The 22,248-nt window shown below is 42.6% G+C and overlaps 1 protein-coding gene and 1 non-coding gene across 10 annotated transcripts in view; both read left to right on the top strand.

Moving 5' to 3' along the window:
- The first annotated feature begins 3,705 nt into the window (after positions 1–3,705).
- IL1RL2 (interleukin 1 receptor like 2) overlaps positions 3,706–22,248 on the top strand; it is a 47,590-nt gene continuing 29,047 nt past the window's right edge. For 8 of the 9 annotated variants that reach the window (XM_021680329.1, XM_021680332.1, XM_021680336.1 and 5 more), the window contains exons 1-4: positions 3,706–3,750; positions 4,499–4,568; positions 5,401–5,635; positions 7,972–8,167. In XM_021680329.1, the coding sequence (XP_021536004.1) occupies positions 4,511–4,568; positions 5,401–5,635; positions 7,972–8,167 (489 nt within the window). In that variant the 5' untranslated portion in view covers positions 3,706–3,750; positions 4,499–4,510. Of the gene's footprint in view, positions 3,751–3,799; positions 4,040–4,498; positions 4,569–5,400; positions 5,636–7,971; positions 8,168–22,248 lie in introns of those variants that run through there. The other variant, XM_021680330.1, reaches the window with a different exon arrangement.
- On the top strand, positions 10,856–10,928 carry TRNAK-UUU. The gene has a single exon. It is a non-coding gene; the product is annotated as a tRNA-Lys (tRNA).

Raw genomic sequence — 22,248 nt, forward strand, 5'->3', positions numbered from 1 at the left:
GATTTCAAGTCTCCCAGAGAGGACAAATGTGAGAATTTAAGAACCTTAAAGATATAAAGATCTGGGCAGAACCTCCACCCCCTCACTCCAGCCTAACCTGGGTTTCAGAGCATTTGTCCATTACACGTGAACATATTTCTGCTTCATTTTCACTGAGAAACTTTACATGCAGGTTCCATTCAGTGGGAAACTATCAGATATTTAACTAGAACACAGAAAAGCCACTGCACGTTATATAAAGTGTGCATTCATATATGAGACCTTTAATAAAAATCATTGCCCTGCTACTCTTAGGTAGCTGCATCACATCCTTGTCTGAGGATTGAAGGTAAAATTCAACCAAGCTGAACCCAGCAATGCCTCCATCATCCATAGATTGTTGCTTTACCCTTGCTTGCAGGATGAGGCAATGAATCTGTGGAGGGATTCTTTCACTTCATAAAACAAACAAGCAAAACAAAACAATTGGAAAGAGTCCATTACCCAAGGCTTGTGCCTAATGGCATAAACTTCCCAGAATGTTCCCAATGCAAAAATGTCTGCAGTTGGGAAAGACTGTGAGGAGGAGGCGTCAGTGGGAGGATGAGGATAAACTGCATGCTCATCAAACATCTGTTGCTGTCAGGAACTCAGCAAGGAGGTTTTTACAAATGTCATTTCTGCAGAGTGGGTCTAATCATCCCTATTCTATAGATCAGGGGCACCGCTGGTGTTTGAATTCCCAGGCAGGGACAGGGCAGTGAGATACATCTGTGCCTCCCTTTGAAGGCAACTACAGGAGACATCAGAGGTAGGACTTAATGAGTTCTCTGCAAATGGACAAGATGAAGATGAACAACCAGGTGGGTAAAAGGGCAATACACAAAAGGAAATATCACAGAAACACACACACATGGCTAATGAACATAGGCAAAGATGTCCCATCTTACTAGTAATTAGAGAAATGTAAAGTAAAATCACAAGATCACAAGATCGCTTTCTGCATCACTGGGCTGGCGAAACTGGCAACATGGAAAAGTCTGTCTGACATTACCAAATATTGACAAGAACATGAAAGGATGAAACTCTTATCCTCTAAAAGATGCTAATGTGGAGAAAATGAGGGATTTTTCTAATATAGTCAAAGATACACCTACCCAAAGATGCTGCAATTTTACTCCCTAGATAACCTCTCAAAAATCCACACAAGAGAACATTACAAAAATCTTTACTGCAGCACTATTTTTTTTTTAGAGGAAGTGGGGTGCAGGGAAAGGAAGAGAGAAGGAATCTTAAACAGGCTCCATGCCCAGTGTGGAGCCTGTCTCCCAACCTTGAGATATGACCTGAGCCAAAGTCAAGAGTCTGACGCTTAACTGACTGAGCCACCCAGGCGCCCAACCACAACATTATTTTTAAGAGCAAATATAAATTTGAAACAATGTCCAAAGGAGATGGGTACATAAATTGCAGTACATTCATACAATGGAATATCCATACAGTAGTGGCCTTGCATGAACTAGAACTACACTTCTCAAAATATTTGCATATCATATTTTATATTGCTTAAGGGACACACACACACACACACACTGATCAGAAAGGTAAGCACTAAAGAGGATAACGAGTTTGGGTGGTGGGAGAAACACATATACAGGAAACTTGGTCATTGTGATTTCTGAGGCTGGGTCTTCCTCCCATGACTTATGACTTGTTTTGAATTACTTAGCTGTTAACTATTGCATGATGCACATTTAAAAGGAAAATTTTAAATGTGAAAATCAGAGAAGAAGAATAAAGTGATTGAATTCAGGAAGTTCCTGCATAAAACAGCAATTTTCTCATGACTATAACAAAGCAAGCCTTGAAGCTCCATAAATAAATTGTTTTAATTTCTTCCTCCCCTTTTCTCATTAGCAAACAATGTTATCAGGTTTCTCCAAATTTTTAAGGTAATTGAGAGCCTGCAATAATGTTTCAGTTTTCTGTTGTTTTTAATTATGAAGTTTATAATCCCGCCCCACCTCTGCCCCCCATCAGTTCTGCCTTCAAAGCCATGTGGTTTGCTCTCCCTGTATCAGGAAACACACTTGGCATAGAAAACATCCTTCAAAGTCTAAGTTTCCGGTCCAGAGCCTCACCAGTAAAAGGAAATACCAGAAATGTCCCATAGGAGGTGCTGCCGGGAGGCTGGGGTGGCTCGTTGAAACTTCATAAGCTTTGGGGCAACTATACTGATTGGACTTGGCCCTCACACCTATATTCAAACAATAAAAAAATAAGATACGATCCAAATTCGTTCATAAGGTAGAAACCTGAAACACAACGAAAATTAAGAAAAATTTGGAAATAACTTTTAACACTGCTTATAGTAGTTCTGTATGTGAGTCACCTGATGGTTTTCATAATAACACCTTTGTTTTGTTTTGGGTGGGGGCTGAGGCTTGCAAAATGTGTATGTACAGAGGAACCTCATTTAATGCTGATGTTAGGGAAAAGTAATAAAGATCTCCATTTATAGCTTAGCAAAGGGGTCCTCAAAGTGTGAGAGCCCTAAGGGTCCCCAAGATCTGTGAAATCGTTTCAGTTTCACAATAATACTCAGACCTTATTTATCTTTTAAATTCTCATTCTCTCCGCTGAGTATAGCGGACTTTTTCAGAGGCTGCCCAGCATGTTACATCCTAAGAGATTTGATAGAGAAGAAGGTATGGGAATCCAGCTGTCTTTTATTAGGTCACACACCAAAGAGATTTGCAAACACTAAGTAGGGGTATGTGGTAGTACATAGAACAATATAACTTTTCTCAATAATTTTGTTTGTTTTGGAAGGTTCAGTTATTTTTCATAAGATGTACGCTATTTATGCTAACTTTTATGTTAAGTTTATTGTTGTTATTTAAAATAAATAAGAACATAAATGTTTTACATGCTCTCCATTTTAATTTCTAATATAGTAACTATTGACAGACATAACCCACATAAACAAGCACTTTGGAATCCTCAATAATGTTTAAGACTGAAGAAATGTGCAAACAATCCACTGGCCTCGGGCCGTCACAGAAAGCACTGCTGGCAATGCAGATACTGAACTCCTGGCCTGTTCCTCTGGTTCCCCCCCACCCACCCCCTCCGCCTCACTGTCTCTAAAACCACAAAGACCACCAGATAGAGCTTGGCTGGGAATCTGCTGAATGGAGATGACATTTTATATATATTTTCTAAGTCCCAGTGCCCCTCAGGGGGATCTCTCTGGGGGTGTTTCCTGAGGGCTAGCGCAACAGTCCTGTTTGATATCATCTTATCTGGAAAATCAGACAGGACCAGACTTCGTGCTCCAGGTAGTTCAGGATCACACTGGGATGTCTGCTCTACAGAAGTTGACAGCAGGACTCAGGCAGATAAAGGCTATTCCTTGGAAGCCACTCGGGGGCATTCTACATAGGCCAAGAAAGGCATGTAATCACTGCTCAGATGAGGTTTGGAAAGGAAAGAATTCGTTTACGGGGATAATTCGGAATAGATTTAAGCAGACATGACTGCCCATGAAAGACGTGTTAGCTGCCAGAAAATCAGGTAACACGCCTTTAAACCCACTTCTTAGTGTGATGCCACCGTTCCTTCCTACGCAACCCCTGGGGGAAGGTAGGCCTGCCCTGCCCACGGTGGCAAGGAAGTAGCGTGGTATGGAAACGCCTCACCTGGGTTCGGTGCCTGTGCGCTGGATTCTCCACTTTCCAAGATCCTGCGCGCTCCAGTCCCGTCGGGCAGGTAGGCGCGGGTTGGGAGTGTGCGGCTGAGCCAAGCGGGTGGGGCCCCGACCCCCGGAAAGGTGTGGAGGGAAAGAGGTGGCTGGCAAACATGTGCGCGACCGACCCGGAGGCCGGAGATCGGGACGCGGGAGCCGCCCCGGACCGGCTGGGCGACCTTGGGGGAGCGGGTTCCGTCTCTGGGCGAAGGCGTGCAGCTCCGGTCTATACCTGCCGGTCCGGCGGCGCTCCGGCTTCCTCTCTCTTTCCTGCTGGCCTTTGCCAGGTCGGCCTAAGAGGGCTTCTCCCAGGTGAGCCGGCGGTGGGGCTCCATTTGGACCGCCGGGCCCAGGGGGACCCCGAGGCTAAGGACGCGCAGGGGAGGCTACGCGCGACGACGCGCAGGTGGGGATCCGGGGTGGGTGGCGTGTCTCCCACCGGGCGCAGGACGCAGACCCTGCCTCGCTGCCAGACAGGGGCGACGGCGCACCCCGGGGGCTGGGGGCCTCCCTCCTGCAGCCACCCTACCATGACTTTCTGTCCCCGGGCCCCGGGCCTCCCAACCCCTCCCGCTGATCCCTCTTCCAGCCGGGATTCAGGAGGTTCGGGCGGGAAGAAGGGAGTCTTTGGGGGGCACGTCGGGCTAATGTGGGGCCAGAGTTGGAGGGCTCCCCACGAAGAAAGGGAAGGCCAGGGGCCTGGGTTAGGATCTCTGAGATTCATTGTCGCCGCTGTGCCCCATCCCCTCCCACCTTCTCTCTTCCTGGTAGCCCAACAGGGGGATGCTGGCCTTGGTGCTCTGCGGAGTGTCCCTCGCGCTTCCACCCTTTGTCAGAGCAGGTACGTACGTTCGGCTGCCTCGGAGGCCACCCTCTCCTACCTGCCTCCCTGCGGCTCTGCGAGAGCCCCTGTGCAGACCCCTGGGGGCTCGCATGACACCCGAGCCTTGTGGTTACACTTACCCTAGGGGACCAGGCAGAATTCCGTCCGAATGCGGAAACAGCAAGTTTCAGTTCCCAGCATCTGATGCTCAGCCCCAGTGTCACGTTTGAGTTTTGAGATGACTTTGGTGGGGATGGGGGTGGGGGAATAGGCAAATTTGGAAGTCTTGAGTCAAAATGCTCAAATGGATATAATACTATTTTATATGACAGAGGGTCATTTTATGACCCAGGGTAAAAACACAGAAACCATCAACACAGCAGATTTCTTCCAAGAAGAAACACAGTTTCTTCAAAGCAATTCAGTAGAAACGAACTTTAAAATGAGCAGATTTTTTTCAACAGTCCTTTTTGGGATGGTATACTTACACCTTTTAGTGAAGACAGAGTGAAATAGTGGGTGGCAGAGCAGAAAGAAATGGGACAAGGAGGGCTTGGAATAGGAACGTTTACTCTGAAGGAGGAGGATGAAGAGATTCAGGGTCTTAGAAAAGAATGGACAGAGAGAAACCATTCCAAATGGGGAGGATGAGTCAGTATGTTTTATGAACACATTTGAAGGACTTCCAGTTATGCTTTCAAATCAGCAGACTATTTTAGGGAACTCCCACACTGAGAAAACTCTCCAGTAAAATTTTAAGTTGGCTAGAAAATTAAAGAGGCATTTGTTAAAACTAATAATCAGTAACGCTAGAGTTCTCTTTCATGATTTCCCCCCTTTCTTTCCCTAGATGCATGCAAGGATGTTAGTATGCAAAACGAGGCACCTTCAGCAGGCCAGCCTTTTGCTTTTAACTGTACGCACCCGCCACTAACATCTGGGAAAGTACGTGTGACATGGTATAAATACCCTAACAAAATCCCAATATCCAAAAACACACAGTCTAGAATTCACCAGGAGCAAAACTGGATTTTGTTTCTCCCCCTGACACAGGAGGACTCTGGAATCTACCAATGTGTTATAAAGTAAGTTTCTCATTTAAAATAGAACTCTCTCTCTCTGTCTGTCATATATATATATGTATATATATATGACATCAGCTATGTTCCAGGCTCCATGATGAGCCCTGTGCTATGAAATAGTGTAGGTGAGTGGCACAGATCTGGTGGGAGACAGTTGAGCCTGGTGGGGGCTGCGGTGAGCCAGAAAGCATTTGTCCCACCATAGGCAGTGGTCTATTCAGCTCAAGTCCATTTTCCAGTTTTTCAAGGGAACCTGGAAATTGCGTTTGTGTGTGTGTGTGTGTGTGTGTGTGTAACTTTTCAATAAGCTTTGTGTGTGTGGCTTAAATAAAACACATTTGTGGATAAATTTTGCCTAAGGCCCTCAATTTTGTTACCCTCCCTTACTGATGTGCTCGTCCTTAACAAATTATTCAGTAAATTGGAACCTTGATATTCCTATCTGTAAAATGTCAGCCTGATAGAGTTGAAGGGACAATTAGTGGAGATGATGTGTGAGATCGGTACTCCAGGAGGGTGATTGTGCTCTCCCACTGCTGCTTTGTCTCTGTGGTCTTTGCCTCTGCCTGTCAATGTTACAGAAATGGGAGAGGTCATGAGCCCCTATTTCCTGGCTCCTTCCCAGGTGCTGACGTCTTGTGGTGGTCTGCTGTCTTGTGTGACTCTAGGTTATGAAGTAAGAGGGGGGAGATTGTACGGCACACAAATTCCATCCGGATGTCTAGGCTGGATTTGAAATACTTAAATCTGGGAGCTGTAAACGGGGAAAGATAACCTTTCATAGAAGGTAGACATAGATGCTATCCGTCATGAAATAAATGTGAATTCTCACAAATCTTTAACATACAGAGATGATACATACCTAGTAAATTGTGTATTTTTACTTTGAAGTAATTTCAAATTCACAAAATTCGCAAGAATAGTATAAAAAAGTCCCATCTACCTTTTATCTAGATTCCTCTTATTTAACGTTTTGCCACATTTACCTTATAATTCTCTCTCTCTCTCTCTCCATATGTAACTGACCCTTGAACAACATGGGTTTGAGGTTCACAGGGCCATTTATACACAGATATTTTTTGATAAATACAGTACATTACTATAAATGTATTTTCTCTTCCTTACGGTTTTCTTTTTTTTTTTAAAGATTTTATTTATTTATTTGAGACAGAGAGAATGAGAGACAGAGAGCATGAGAGGGAGGAGGGTCAGAGGGAGAAGCAGACTCCCTGCCGAGCAGGGAGCCCGATGCGGGACTCGATCCCGGGACTCCAGGATCATGACCTGAGCCGAAGGCAGTCGCTTAACCAACTGAGCCACCCAGGCGCCCCTCCTTACGGTTTTCTTAACATTTTCTTCCTCTAGCTTACTTTATTTAAGAATACAGTATATAATACACATAACATACAGAATATGTGTTAATCCACTGTTTATGTAATCAGTTAGGCTTCCGGTCAATGGTGGGCTATTAGGAGTTCAGTTTCAGGGGAGTCAAAAGTTCTATGCGGATCTTCAACAGCGCAAGGGATCCTGTGATGCCCCTAATGACTGAGTTGGTCAAGGGTCAACTCTATATGTATATTTACATGCAATAGTTTTTTCTAAACCATTTTTTCCAAAATAGTTTTTGGGGATTTCTCCAAATTTTGAGTTGTATGCATCCTTAGCCTGGAATAATTCAATGTGCTATTTGCTATCAACAAGAATATTCTTGTACATAATCACAATATAGTTATCCTACCCATCATGCAATATTTTTATCTAATTCCCCATTCATACGCTAATTTTGTCAATTGTCTCGATTTTTCTTTATAATTTTTTTCTTTCCTTTCCGAGAGAGAGTCCAATCTGGCCTCATGAATTGCACTTGGCTGTCTTGTCTTTTCAGTCTCTTTTCATCTGGAATAGTTCCTCCATCTGTTCTTCACGACATTGACATTTTTAAGGAGTACAGGCAATTATTTTATATACTAGCCTTTAATTTGGGTTTGCCAGATATTTCTTCATGCGTAGGTTGAGGTTGAACCTTCTCGGCTGGAGTACCACGTTAAATCGTTTGTGTCCTCTTCGGACAACACACCCCGAGGCTCACGGTGTCCATTTGCCCCTCACTGGTGCTGTTCAGCCTGATCCCTTGGCCATGGTGTGGTCCTGCGTTTCCACAATAGAACTATTTTCTTTTCTTTTGTAATTAATGATTTCTGAGATGCATCCTGCCTTGGCTGAGGTAGGGCATTTGCATGGTATCTTGATGATTTGGCAAGATTGGAAGATGCACAGCTTCATTTGATTTGTGGTTGTTTGAGTTTTTGAGGTTTCAACTTGTCATTTTCTTACAGCAGCACAAACACCTGTCACAGAATCCCCGTAAACCTCACTGTATTAAGAAAATACTGGTGTGGTGTTTCTGGAAATGGCCAGCTGATTTTATCGGATGAATACAGACAAACACTACATGCTGGAAGGGACGACAGCCTTACCTGTCATCTGAACTTCCCACAGAGTTGTGTTTTGGATTCCCTAAAGTGGTATAAGGTAAAACACAAAATGATTTTCCTATTGCTATTTTTCTTCTTCTTTAAAATTTACTTGCTTTTTGGTTCAAGTTGGATCTTTTAAGGCAGAATTGGTAAAGAGATTTGTGTACCTGAGACAGATTTGTTAGCCTATTGCTACTGATAATTTTACCCTGCTAATTATTGTTTTTAAAATTAATGGTTATTACAGCTTTGCAATATTTTGTTACTTGTGTTCACCATCTCCCCACAGTTACAGTTCAGACTCTCCTTGGTTATTCTTTTTTTTTTTCTGAAGAGATTAATTAATTTGTTTGAATGCGTACTACTTATGCCCATGATTCAATAATCCCAAAGTATAAAAAGTCATCCCTGGCAAGTGCCCTCCCCACTCCTGAGCTCTGTTTGCCCTGGGCCCATCACACCTTTCCTAACCTGTGGCTGCCATGATTAGGTGCTTGCTTTCTCTGCATTATTTTTGTATAATGCTATACAAGCAAATGAAATTATACCCTTGTCCTTCCATTTTTATGCAAACGGGGAATCCTAAACTCACCTTTCTGCAGCTTGTGTTTTCACCCTCCAACACTCTCTTTTCTTGGCTGTCCTGGCAGATGATAATATTTAAGACATAATCCAAGGCACAGGGGAGCACAGGATTCTTACTTAAGATTGGATTAGTTTTCCTGTAACTCTCTGCTTGTCAGCACTTGCCAATACAACCATCTGGGCGGTGAGTTTTCTCTGGGGAAAGCTTTTTATCTGCCGATTCAGTTTCTTTAATGGAGATAGCCTTATGCCAATTTCTATTTCTTCCTGAAGGAGGTTTGGTAAGATTCCTTTTTTTGTAGGAAATCACTCGTTTCATTAAATATTCCAGATACTCTGGCACGTAACTGTTTGTCATCTTTGCTCTTTTCATGTCTGCTTCTGAAATAAGGTTCTTCTTTTAATCCCTGTTACGATGTATTTCTCTCTCACTCCTCACTTGATTAGTCTCATAAGAGAGTTGTCAGTTCTATTATTTTTTTTTTCAAAGAATCAAATTTTGGCCTTGTTCATCCTTTCTATTATATGCTTCGTGTTCATTTACTTTGTTTCCACTTTCCTGTCTCACAAGGACCGTGGCAATGAATATCCTTATCCATGTCTTTTTTTTTTTTTAAGATTTATTTGAGAGAGAGAGTGTGTGCCTGCGCATGCATGGAGGGCGGGGAAGAGGGAGAGAGAAAGAATCCTCAGACTCCATGCTGAGCACAGAGCCCAACTAGGGCTCGATCCCAGGACCCTGAGATCATGACCTAAGCCGAAACAGTCGGCCACTTAACCGACTGAGCCACCCAGGTGCCCCTTATCCCTGTCTTTTAACGCACATTTGCCAGTGTGTGAGTTTTTTTAGGATACATGCTGATTAGCCTTATAACCATTAGATTGTAGAGTATGTATATGAATAAAGTATTCAATTTTATTGATGCTGCCAAGTTACTCTACAAAATTTTATATTAGTTTATACTCTCCTGTGCAATATTCTGGGGTCCCTAAAACTTTAAGTGGGACTTTGTATTATGAGACTTATATTTTTAAAATTAGTTTAATGGGTACAATTGCTACCTTATTTTTGTTTTAGTTTGCTTTTCCTTAATTATTAGTGAGGTTGACCAACTTTTTCATACGTTTATTGACTGTTTTTGAATCCTCTTCTGAACTTGTGATTCATGTCTTTTGCCCTATTTATTTTTTTTCATTTTTTTTACCATTTCATTACTGACTTACAGGAGATTTTATATATTTCTATATCCTGGGTACCAATGTTTGGAATGCAGGAACAGTTTTCATTGAAGTATAGTATATGTATAGAAAATGCATGAAGCATAATTGGACAAGCTTGATGGATCATCAGAAAGTGAATACAACTTTTGGCTACCCCTTCCATCTATCAAGGTCAAGAACAAAAATACTACTAGCACCTCAGAAGGTTCACTTTTGCCATCTTCCAAAAACTATGCCTCCCGAATCGCCTGACTTATAATAGCATAGATTAGTTTTGCCAGCTTATGAACTTCATTGAAATTGAGTCCTATTGTATGTAGCATTTTGTGTCTGGCTTGCTCGGCTCAGTTGTAAACTTGTGAGAATCATCCTTTGAAGTGAGGATTGATTCAGTCATTCTTTAGGGCCCTGCTTTTAGTGGTTCAACCAAACCACATGGCTTGGTCACATCCCCGATGACAACTAGAGAGTTTGGCCGGGATGCTCCTCATTGTCAAGTCCTGACTCTAGCTTTTATCCCCTACACGCATAGATCTGTCAGAAGCACTGTCGTATCAGTTTGTCAGCCATCACCTTCAGAATAATTGGTGATAGTTCTAAACATCGACTGTTCCATTCATGAAAAGTTCATCTTGATCGAATTTAAAGCTACCACCTATGCTGTCTCCACTTGCAAGGCTAATACCTGGCCCTCAGGTATTAGCCTTAGTTCAGAAAGTTTCTACTGAATAGGTGGATGGCTTCCGAGTTCTTCCTACCTCCAGTATTTTTCACTTTTTGTATCAACTATTGGGCTAATGGAAAAATTACACAGGTATTCATTTAATGTGTGTCAGGATGTATAATAAATGCTCTGCATACTCTCTCTCATTATCCTCTTATTAACATTGGATCTGGCTACAATTTAATTATTAACAATAATCCTGTTCCAGGGGGCGCCTGGCTGGCTCAGTCGGTGGAGCATGTGACTTTTGATCTCAGGGTTGTGAGTTCAAGCCCCACGTTGGACGTGGAGCCTACTTGAAAAAAAAAAAATCCCCTCACAGTATTCCTGTTCCGTTCAGAGGGTATTGGTTGCCAGGCCACAGTCCCCTCAGCCTCAGTTGGCTCTGACTGTGGCATTACCCATTTTCCAAGTCCTGCTTTGGCCTTCTCAGGATATGGTGAGTCTCAGTTCCTCTCCGTGGCTTCTGTAGACTCTTCCTCAAGCATCCTGTCTCCCACCTTGTGGCCTTGCAACCATTATCTCATGGGACCAGCATTAGGACCCTCTTGACAGTAGGACTCTTCCAGAAATCTTTTCCTCCTGGCCTGGACCTGTTGTGGTCATAGATTGAAAAGCACTTGACATCTGTAGAAAGGTAGATGTTTACAATCAACTTTGTTACTACCTCAGCATTAAGAGCGATGGATTTTTTTTTTTTTAAAGCACTTGCTTGGACTCTGCCTCTACTCACTGAATCAGATTATCCATGGGGGGGGTTCAGGCATTTTTATTTTTAAAATAATGCTCAGGGACGCCTGGGTGGCTCAGTCGATTGAGTGTCCGACTCTTAATTTCAGCTCAGGTCATGATCTCAGGGTCATGGGATCGAGCCCCATATCAGGCTCTGCATTCAGTGGGGAGTCTGTTTGAGATTCTCTCTCTCCCTCTCCCTCTGCCCCTCCCCCTCAAATAAATAAATAATTATTTTTTAAAAAATATTTTATTTGTTTATTTATCAGAGAGAGAGAGAGAAAGAGCACAAGCAGGGGGAGAGGCAGGCAGAGGGAGAAGCAGGCTCTTTGCTGAGCAGGGAGTCTGACGTGGACCTCGATCCCAGGACCCTGGGATCATGACTTGAGCCGAAGGCAGACGCTTAACTGGCTGCGCCACCCAGGCGTCCCAATAAATAATTCTTTTAAAAAAATAAAATAACTGCTCAGCTTGAGAAGACAGGAGGTTAGGAGCCAAGCCATATAACGAGGAGAGATCCTTCTGAAACTGTCCCACCTGTTCAGATTCAGTGACCTCAGTTATGGCTCTATTTTTGCTACTATCTAGTTCTCAGACCTTGAGTTACTATTTGGGCTTCAGTGTTTTATTCTGTCAAATGAGAGAGTTGGAATCAATTCTTCCAGGATGTAGAGCTTCGTGTTAATCCGCTTGCAGCTGTGCTAGGAAATGCTTCCTGGAAGAGGTGACCGTTGCACTGCTTCAAGAATGAATCGCAGTGAAGCCATGGCAGGCAGAAGGGAGGATAGTAATTAGAAAAAAAACCCCAGCAGGTTCAAAGGTATCAGGTGAGAATGAGAATGGTGTTTGGGCGCATTGGTTAGAGTTTGGGGTCCATGTCAGAGTGGAGTAAGGTGATGCTAGGAAATAGATCGTGTATGCTCACCTACATGTAGCCTTTTCCCCACTTAAAGTATGTCAGTTACACTATTAGGATAATGACATGCTCAGCTTCTTTATGTATTAGTCAATTCCTGTAGGCACTGCAGTGCATACATTGGAAGGGCTTGAGAATGGTAGCATGTGGGTCATTGAGGCTATTTCAGAAATTTAGTGAATGAGTGGGGACCATGTAGGACAGCGTATGAAGTAGAACTGATAGAATGAGGGGGAAGGAGAGGAGAGTCAGTGGAGGGAACTCGTTCCTGGTGGCCCCTCTCTTCTCTGGGATGTTAGGTGGACATTTAGAAAGAGCAGCATAAGTGAATAGGTGAATGAGAGAGTCGAAGGCAAAGAATGTCTAAGGTGAGGACCATGAATTGGTAGTGGTGCCAAGATGCATGTCGATGTGATTTTCTCCTATAGTGCTCATCGGGTTGTAGGCTTGTAGGAGGAGGATGATGGAACTGACACAGATGGGATTTTGCAGGCTGAATGTGCTGGACGGATAAAGGGCGACAGTATTGAGGAACTGAAAGGGGGTGAGTAAAGTAATGGCCACAGGTTGGGAAAGGAAGTGATGCCTGAAGGAAAGTGGTCATTAAAACAAAATGGGGGGGGGGCGGAGCAAGATGGCGGAGGAGTAGGAGACCTGGATTTTGTCTCCTCTCAGGAATTCAGCTGGATAGGGATCAAACCATTCTGAACACCTACAAACTCAACAGGAGATCGAAGAAAAGAAGAGCAACAACTCTCTCATCAGAAAAGCGACCACTTTCTGGAAGGTAGGACGTGCGGAGAAGTGAATCCGAGGCGATATTCGGGAGGATAGACAGCGGGGAGGGGCCTCCGGCGGCTGCTTCTGGCAAGTGATAGAACCACGGAGCACAAAATCGGAACTTTTAAAAATCTGCTCCGCTGAGGGACGTCACTCTGGTGGCTAAGCGGGGGGTGGAACCCTCCGGGACAGTGTGGTCTCAGGACCCACGGGTCACAGAAAGACCGGGGGTGCCTGATTGCAGGAGAGCTCCCAGGGATCGGAGCAGGGAAGCCGGCTGCAGAGGCGGAGCCCAGGCCCTGGCTCTCAGCTCGGGGTGGCCATAAACCGTGATCCGCGGCACAGTCGGGCCCCTGCTCCTCCAGCAGGGACCCAATAAGCGGCAGATCCGGGGAGACTCACCTTCCTCCCCCGGGAGGAGCCGCACAGGAGTGCGCCACAGGGATCTGCTGGGTTTGGAGACTCCACCTGGGGTCGGGTGCCAGAGATAGAAACGCGCGGTCACAGGCCGGGTGAGCACGGAGTGCGGCCGGAGACCGGGGAGACGGGAGTGACTGACGGCTTTTCTCTGGGGGCTCACTGAGGAGCGGGCCCGAGTTCTCAGCTCCTCCGGGGTGGAGATTGGGAGGCCGCCATTTTCACTCTCCGCCTCCAAAGCTGTACGGAAAGCTCTCAGGGAACAAAAGCCCCGGAGAGCAAACCCCAGCAGATTACTTAGCTGGGAGGGGGCAAGGGCGGGGCAATTCTGCCTCCGGCAGAGACATTTGGAAACCACGGCAACAGGCCCCTCCCCAAAAGATCAGCGAGAACAGCCAGCCAAGACCAAGTTTACCGATCAATGAGAACGGCAGAACTCCAGCGCTAGGGGACTACTGCACATAGAATCCATGGCTTTTTTACCATGATTCTTTAGTCTTTCAAAGTTAATTTTTTTGAACTGTCTTTTTTTCTTTTTTTTTTTTAATTTTTCTTTTTCCCTTTTCCAACCAACATCTTATCAATCCCTTTTTTTAAAAAAACATTTTTATTTTTCATTTTTAGAGTCATATTCTATCCCTTCATAGTAGTTACCCGTATTTTTGGCATATATATATAAGTTGTTCTCTCCTTAAAATTTTGAGATAGTTTCTTCTAACAGATTAAAATATACCCTAAATCTCTACTATATGGTGTTTTCTATTCCCCTGCCTGATCACATTCTCTCCCTTTTTTTTCTTTTTTCTTTTTTTAAATCCTCTTCTTTCTTTTTTCAAACAACTTCTTATCAATTCCTTTTATAAAATTTTTTATAATTTCCATCTTTACAGTCATATTCCATCCCTTCATCATATCAACCCTTATTTTTGTACATATATAAGTTTTTCTTTCTTTAAAATTTTGGGAGGCACTTTCTTCTAAAAGACCAAAATACACCCCAAATCTAGTATGTGGCACTGATCTATATACCAGCCTGATCATATTTGATCACATTCTGGTTTTTTGTTGTTGTTTTGTTTGTTTTTGTATGTTTTTATCTTTATCTTTTTCTTTTTTTTTAAAGATTTTATTTATTTATTTGACAGAGAGAGACACAGCAAGAGAGGGAACACAAGCAGGGGGAGTGGGAGAGGGAGAAGCAGGCCTCCCACAGAGCTGGGAGCCTGATGTGGGGCTTGATCCCAGGACCCCGGGATCATGACCTGAGCCGAAGGCAGACGCTTAACCGACTGAGCCACCCAGGCGCCCCTTTATCTTTTTCTTTTTTCTCTCTTTCCATTTCTTTTTCCACTGCTTCAGGTCTTTTCTGATTTGTTTAGAGTATATTTTCTGGGGACGTTGTTACTCTGCTAGCATTATGTTCTCTCATTAATCTATTCTCCTCTGCACAAAATGACAAGACGGAAAAAATCACCTCAACAAAAAGAACAAGAGGTAGTACCGACTGCCAGGGACCTACTCAATACGGACATTAGTACGATGTCAGATCTAGAGTTCAGAATCATCACTTTAAAGATACTAGCTGGGCTTGAAAAAAATATGGAAGTTATTAGGGAAACCCTTTCTGGAGACGTAAAAGAACTAAAATCCAACCAAGTAGAAATCAAAAAGGCTATTAATGAGGTGCAATCAAAAATGGGGGTGCTAACTGCTAGAATAAATGAGGCAGAAGAGAGAATCAGTAATATAGAAGACGAAATGATGGAAAATAAAGAAGCTGAGAAAAAGAGAGATAAACAACTACTGGATCACGAGGGCAGAATTCGAGAGATAAGCGATACCATAAGACGAAACAACATTAGAATAATTGGGATCCCAGAAGAAGAAGAAAGAGAGAGAGGGGCAGAAGGTATAATGGAGCAAATTATAGCAGAGAACTTCCCTAATTTGGGGAAGGAAACAGGCATGAAAATCCAGGAAGCACAGAGAACCCCTCTCAAAATCAATAAAAATAGGTCAACACCCCGACATCTAATAGTAAAACTTACAAGTCTCATAGACAAAGAAAAAATCCTGAAAGCAGCTCGGTAGAAGAGATATGTAACCTACAAGGGTAGAAACATTAGATTGTCAACAGACCTATCCACAGAGACCTGGCAGGCCAGAAAGGACTGGCAGGATATATTCAGAGCACTAAATGAGAAAAATATGCAGCCAAGAATACTATATCCAGCTAGGCTGTCATTGAAAATTGAAGGAGAGATAAAAAGCTTCCAGGAAAAACAAAAACTAAAAGAATTTGCAAACACAAAACCAGCCCTACAGGAAACCTTGAAAGGGGTCCTCTAAGCAAAGAGAGAGCCTAAAAGCAACATAGACCAGAAAGGAACACAGACAATATACGGTAACAGTCACCTTACAGGCAATACAATGGCACTAAATTCCTATCTTTCAATAGTTACCCTGAATGTAAATGGGCTAAATGCCCCAATCAAAAGACACAGGCTATCAGACTGGATTAAAAAACAAGACCCATCGATATGCTGTCTGCAAGAGACTCATTTTAGACACAAAGACACCCCCAGATTGAAAGTGAGGGGGTGGAAAACCATTTACCATGCTAATGGATACCAAAAGAAAGCTGGGGTGGCAATCCTTATATCAGACAAACTAGATTTTAAACCAAAGACTGTGATAAGAGATGAGGAAGGACATTATATCCTACTTAAAGGATCTATCCAACAAGAAGATCTAACAATTGTAAATATCTATGCCCCTAACATGGGAGCAGCCAATTATATAAGGCAATTAATAACAAAAGCAAAGAAACACATCGACAACAATACAATAATAGTGGGGGACTTTAACACCCCCCCTCACTGAAATGGACAGATCATCTAAGCAAAAGATCAACAAGGAAATAAAGACTTTAAATGACACACTGGACCAAATGGACTTCACAGACATATTCAGAACATTCCATCTCAAAGCAATGGAATACACATTCTTCTCTAGTCCCCATGGAACATTCTCCAGAATAGATCATATCCTAGGTCATAAATCAGGTCTCAACCGGTACTAAAAGATTGGCATCATTCCCTGCCTATTTTCAGACCACAATGCTTTGAAACTAGAACTCAATCACAAGAGGAAAGTCGGAAAGAACTCAAATACATGGAGGCTAAAGAGCATCCTACTGAAGAATGAATGGGTCAACCAGGAAATTAAAGAATAATTAAAAAAATACATGGAAACCAATGAAAATGAAAACACAACTATTCAAAATCTTTGGGATGCAGCAAAGGCAGTCGTAAGAGGAAAGTATATAGCAATACAAGCCTTTCTCAAGAAACAAGAAAGGTCTCAAGTACACAACCTAACCCTACACCTAAAGGAGCTGGAGAAAGAACAGCAAATAAAGCCTAAACCCAGCAGGAGAAGAGAAATAATGAAGATCAGAGCAGAAATCAATGAAATAGAAACTAAAAGAACAGTAGAACAGATCAACGAAACTAGGAGCTGGTTCTTTGAAAGAATGAACAAGATTGATAAACCCCTGGCCAGACTTATCAAAAAGAGAAGAGAAATGACCCAAATCAACAAAATCATGAATGAAAGAGGAGAGATCACAACCAACACCAAAGAAATACAAACAATGATAAGAACATATTATGAGCAACTCTATGCCAGCAAATTAGATAACCTGGAAGAAATGGATGCATTCCTAGAGATGTATCAACTACCAAAACTGAACCAGGAAGAAATAGAAAACCTGAACAGACCTATAACCACTAAGGAAATTGAAGCAGTCATCAAAAATTTCCAAAAAACAAAAGCCCAGGTCCAGATGGCTTCCCAGGGGAATTCTACCAAACATTTCAAGAAGAATTAATACCTATTCTTCTGAAACTGTTCCAAAAAATAGAAATGGAAGGAAAACTTCCAAACTCATTTTATGAGGCCACCATTACCTTGATCCCCAAACCAGACAAAGACCCCATCAAAAAGGAGAATTACAGACCAATATCCCTGATGAACATGGATGCAAAAATTCTCACCAAAATACTAGCCAATAGGATCCAACAGTAAATTAAAAGAATTATTCACCACGACCAAGTGGGATTTATCCCTGGGCTGCAAGGTTGGTTCAACATCCACAAATCAATCAATGTGATACAATACATGAACAAAAGAAAGAACAAGAATCATATGATCCTCTCAATAGATGCAGAAAAAACTTTTGACAAAGTACAGCATCCTTTCTTGATCAAAACTCTTCAGAGTATAGGGATAGAGGGTACATACCTCAATATCATAAAAGCCATCTATGAAAAACCTATAGCGAATATCATTCTCAATGGGGAAAAACTGAGAGCTTTCCCCCTAAGGTCAGGAACGTGGCAGGGATGTCCACTATCACCACTGCTATTCAACATAGTATTGGAAGTCCTAGCCACAGCAATCAGACAACAAAAAGAAATCAAAGGCATCCAAATTGGCAAAGAAGAAGTCAAACTCTCACTCTTCGCAGATGATATGATACTTTATGTGGAAAACCCAAAAGACTCCACCCCAAAACTGCTAGAACTCATACAGGAATTCAGTAAAGTGGCAGGATATAAAATCAAGGCACAGAAGTCAGTGGCATTCCTATACACCAACAACAAGACAGAAGAAAGAGCAATTAAGGAGTCGATCCCATTTACAATTGCACCCAAAACCATAAGATACCTAGGAATAAATCTAACCAAAGAGACAGAGGATCTGTACTCAGAAAACTATAAAATACTCATGAAAGAAATTGAGGAAGACACAAAGAAATGGAAAAACGTTCCATGCTCATGGATTGGAAGAACAAATATGGTGAAGATGTCAATGCTATCTAGAGCAATCTACACATTCAATGCAATCCCCATCAAAATACCATCCACTTTTTTCAAAGAAATGGAACAAATCATCCTAAAATTTGTATGGAACCAGAAAAGACCCAGCATAGCCAGAAGAATGTTGAAAAAGAAAAGTAAAGCCAGCGGCATCACAATTCCGGACTTCCAGCTCTATTACAAAGCTGTCATCATCAAGACAGAATGGTACTGGCACAAAAACAGACACATAGATCAATGGATCAGAATAGAGAGCCCAGAAATGGACCCTCAACTCTATGGTCAACTCATCTTTGACAAAGCAGGAAAGAATGTGCAATGGAACAAAGACAATCTCTTCAACAAATGGTGTTGGGAAAATTGGATAGCCACATGCAGAAGAATGAAACTGGACCATTTCCTTACACCACACACAAAAATAGACTCCAAATGGTTGAAAGACCTCAATGTGAGACAGGAGTCCATCCAAATCCTAAAGGAGAACACAGGCAGCAACCTCTTTGACCTCAGCCGAAGCAACTTCTTCCTAGAAACATCGCCAAAGGCAAGGGAAGCAAGGGCAAAAATGAACTATTGGGACTTCATCAAGATAAAAACCTTTTGCACAGCAAAGGAAACAGTCAACAAAACCAAAAGACAACCGACAGAATGGGAGAAGATATTTGCAAATGACATATCAGATAAAGGGCTAGTATCCAAAATCTATAAAGAACTCATCAAACTCAACACCCAAACAACAAATGATCCAGTCAAGAGTTGGGCAGAAGACATGAACAGACATTTTTCCAAAGAAGACATCCAAATGGCCAACAGACACATGAAAAAGTGCTCAATATCGCTCGGCATCAGGGAAATCCAAATCAAAACCTCAATGAGATACCACCTCACACCAGTCAGAATGGCTAAAATTAACAAGTCAGGAAACGACAGATGTTGGCGGGGATGCAGAGAAAGGGGAACCCTCCTCCACTGTTGGTGGGAATGCAAGCTGGTGCAGCCACTCTGGAAAACAGTATGGAGGTTCCTCAAAAAGTTGAAAATAGAGCTACCAGATGATCCAGCAATTGCACTACTGGGTATTTACCCCAAAGATACAAAAGTAGGGATCCGAAAGGGTACGTGCACCCCAATGTTTATAGCAGCAATGTCCACAATAGCTAAACTGTGGAAAGAGCCAAGATGTCCATCGACAGATGAATGGATAAAGAAGATGTGGTATATATATACAATGGAATATTATGCAGCCATCAAAAGGAATGAGATCTCGCCATTTGCAATGACGTGGATGGAACTGGAGGGTATTATGTTGAGTGAAATAAGTCAAACAGAGAAAGACATGTATCATATGATCTCACTGATATGAGGAATTCTTAATTGCAGGAAACAAACTGAGGGTTGCTGGAGTGGGGGGTGGGGTGGGAGGGATGGGGTGATGGGTGATAGACACTGGGGAGGGTATGTGCTCTGGTAAGCGCTGTGAATTGTGCAAGACTGTTGAATCTCAGATCTGTACCTCTGAAACAAATAATGCAATATATGTTAAGAAAAAAAAAAAGAAGAAGAAGGTAGCGGGAGGGGAAGAATGAAGCGGGGGAAATCGGAGGGGTAGACGAACCATGAGAGACGATGGACTCTGAAAAACAAACTGAGGGTTCTAGAGGGGAGGGGGGTGGGAGGATGGGTTAGCCTGGTGATGGGTATTGAGGAGGGCACATTCTGCATGGAGCACTGGGTGTTATGCACAAACAATGAATCATGGAACACATCATCTAAAACTAATGATGTAATGTATGGGGATTAAGATAAGAACAAAAAAAATAAATAAATAAAAAAAATTAAAAAACAAACAAACAAAAAAAAACAAAATAGAGGGGCCAAGGGGACTGTATGTCCAAGATAACATAGAAAAATGAGTTTGAGAGAAAGTTCAGGTAGAAAAGTATAATGAATATGGTGGATAGACGCTCACTATCCATGGTGAGCTTCTTTAAACTAGAGCGGCTATAGAGCTACAAAGTAAGAACAAAGCAACCCCAAACACACCCTGTGCTTTCCCCGAGTTGTCTGCAGCTGAGGTTCTGGATGTGATTCAGTTTCTTCAGCCGGCTTCCCCGAAAGGCTTAAGTGAGAACAGTAGCTCTTCTTGCTTTTCTGCTAGGCAGCATGGCCATGGGGATTTTCTGCAGCGGTGTTCCGGGCCCAGACCCTAGCTCTGTGGGAGCTGAGAGGCCGTGCATCTGCCTTCTGATGTTGTTGTTGGTGTGGCTTTCGTTAGAGATGACATGGCCTCGCACACACTAGCCGCACCGTGGCAACCCCTGGTCTCTGACTGTGGTTCAAGGTCTTGAGTCCCACCTCAGCGCTGTGGTGGAGGGTAGCAGGTATCCTGCGAGCTAGGTCCCAGTTCAGTTCTGGCTTAGATCTCACTCCCTGCGTACTTCTTAAAATTTTGTGAGCACCTAATACCTTGTGTTAAATCCTTTTCCACCTGGAACAGCCAGAATGCTTTTTGTTTTCTGCAACTAAATCCAGTCGGAGGGACATAGCCCCCTAGATTTGTTTTGAAGAGTAAATAAAATAATCTATCCATTAGGCCCTTAGTTCAGCATGGATGCATAGTAATTACTTGATAAATAAACATCAAGTGTTATTATTTGGTGAAAATAAAGGAATGGAAGAGAAGGAATCATAAGAAATGACGATCAGAATGGTATAGATGTTTTTAGGAATTTAGAGACATAGCAGTTCTGGATCATGACAAAGTCCAGCTTGTAGGTGGGAGAATTGGAGATGGAGAAGAGTAGAGGTGGTCCTTGAAATTGAGGTGTTATGGAGGACAAGGTTCAGGTATTAAAATATCCATTCTCGTAGATAGTGAAGTATTCACATTTGGAAATGCAGTGATGTCTCCAGGTTTGTTTTTTTTTTTTCAATTCCAAATTACTTCCCAATACATTGATTTCTGCTTTGCCACTGTGCTAAATCTATATTTGCTGAGATCATTCTCAAAGGCAAATGGAATCATGTTATTCCCTTGCTGGAAAAGCTTCAATGTTCATCCCCTTTTCATGATCTTCTGGGATTGGGCCCCTGGCTGCCTGACCAGTTCTATCTCCATCACTCTCCTGTAGGCCCTGCACCTTAGCCAGAACGCTCTGGGCTATTTTATGTCTCCAACCAATGTACATGCTGGGTCAAAAGTGTTCTTCTTGGTGCTTGAAAGACAAAATATATTAAAATGTTGGCTGCTATTGGTATTAATATTTTAACTTTAAATCTTAATGAGATGTCACCCACAAATTTTTAAATAAAAATCAAGGCCTTCTGAGAATTTAAACTCTAAAATGATGCTCTGGTGGATCACAGTAGAAGCAGTCTTAGTGACCGTAAAGGGACAGAATGGCTCTTTAGCTATCAAGGCTGGGTTTTAATATGATTAAATATTTGTACATCTTGAAAGAAAGAATGAGTTGATCAGAAGGGGACTGGTCAAGGATGGAAACATAGAAAGGGAGGCCCAGGGATTGCCCCTCTCCAAGCTCTCTCCAGAGAATTTTTCATAGTTAAGGACTCAATACTTTTTGTTTGTCCCTACTCTAAAGAAGGTGGCACCACATTATTGGAATCTGATGCCTTCACCCATCTGACTCTTAACTAGTAATTCCCATTCTACTTGGTAAGCAATTGTCCAATTATAACTGGGTTTCCCAAATAGGGAATAATGTAAGACTTCTAGAAATTTGCATTGTAAATAAACAAATGCTCATTCTGGCATGATTGCATTTCCTCTTCCAAGGTGGATCCATTCACACTGTTCCAGTGGTGATGAACGGGCTCTGATGCTGAGCTAGCTACAGCTGACTCAGTGATGAGAGAGC

This window comes from Neomonachus schauinslandi, chromosome 10 (assembly GCF_002201575.2).
Source record: "Neomonachus schauinslandi chromosome 10, ASM220157v2, whole genome shotgun sequence".
In the NCBI taxonomy this organism is placed as follows: Eukaryota; Metazoa; Chordata; class Mammalia; order Carnivora; family Phocidae; genus Neomonachus; species Neomonachus schauinslandi.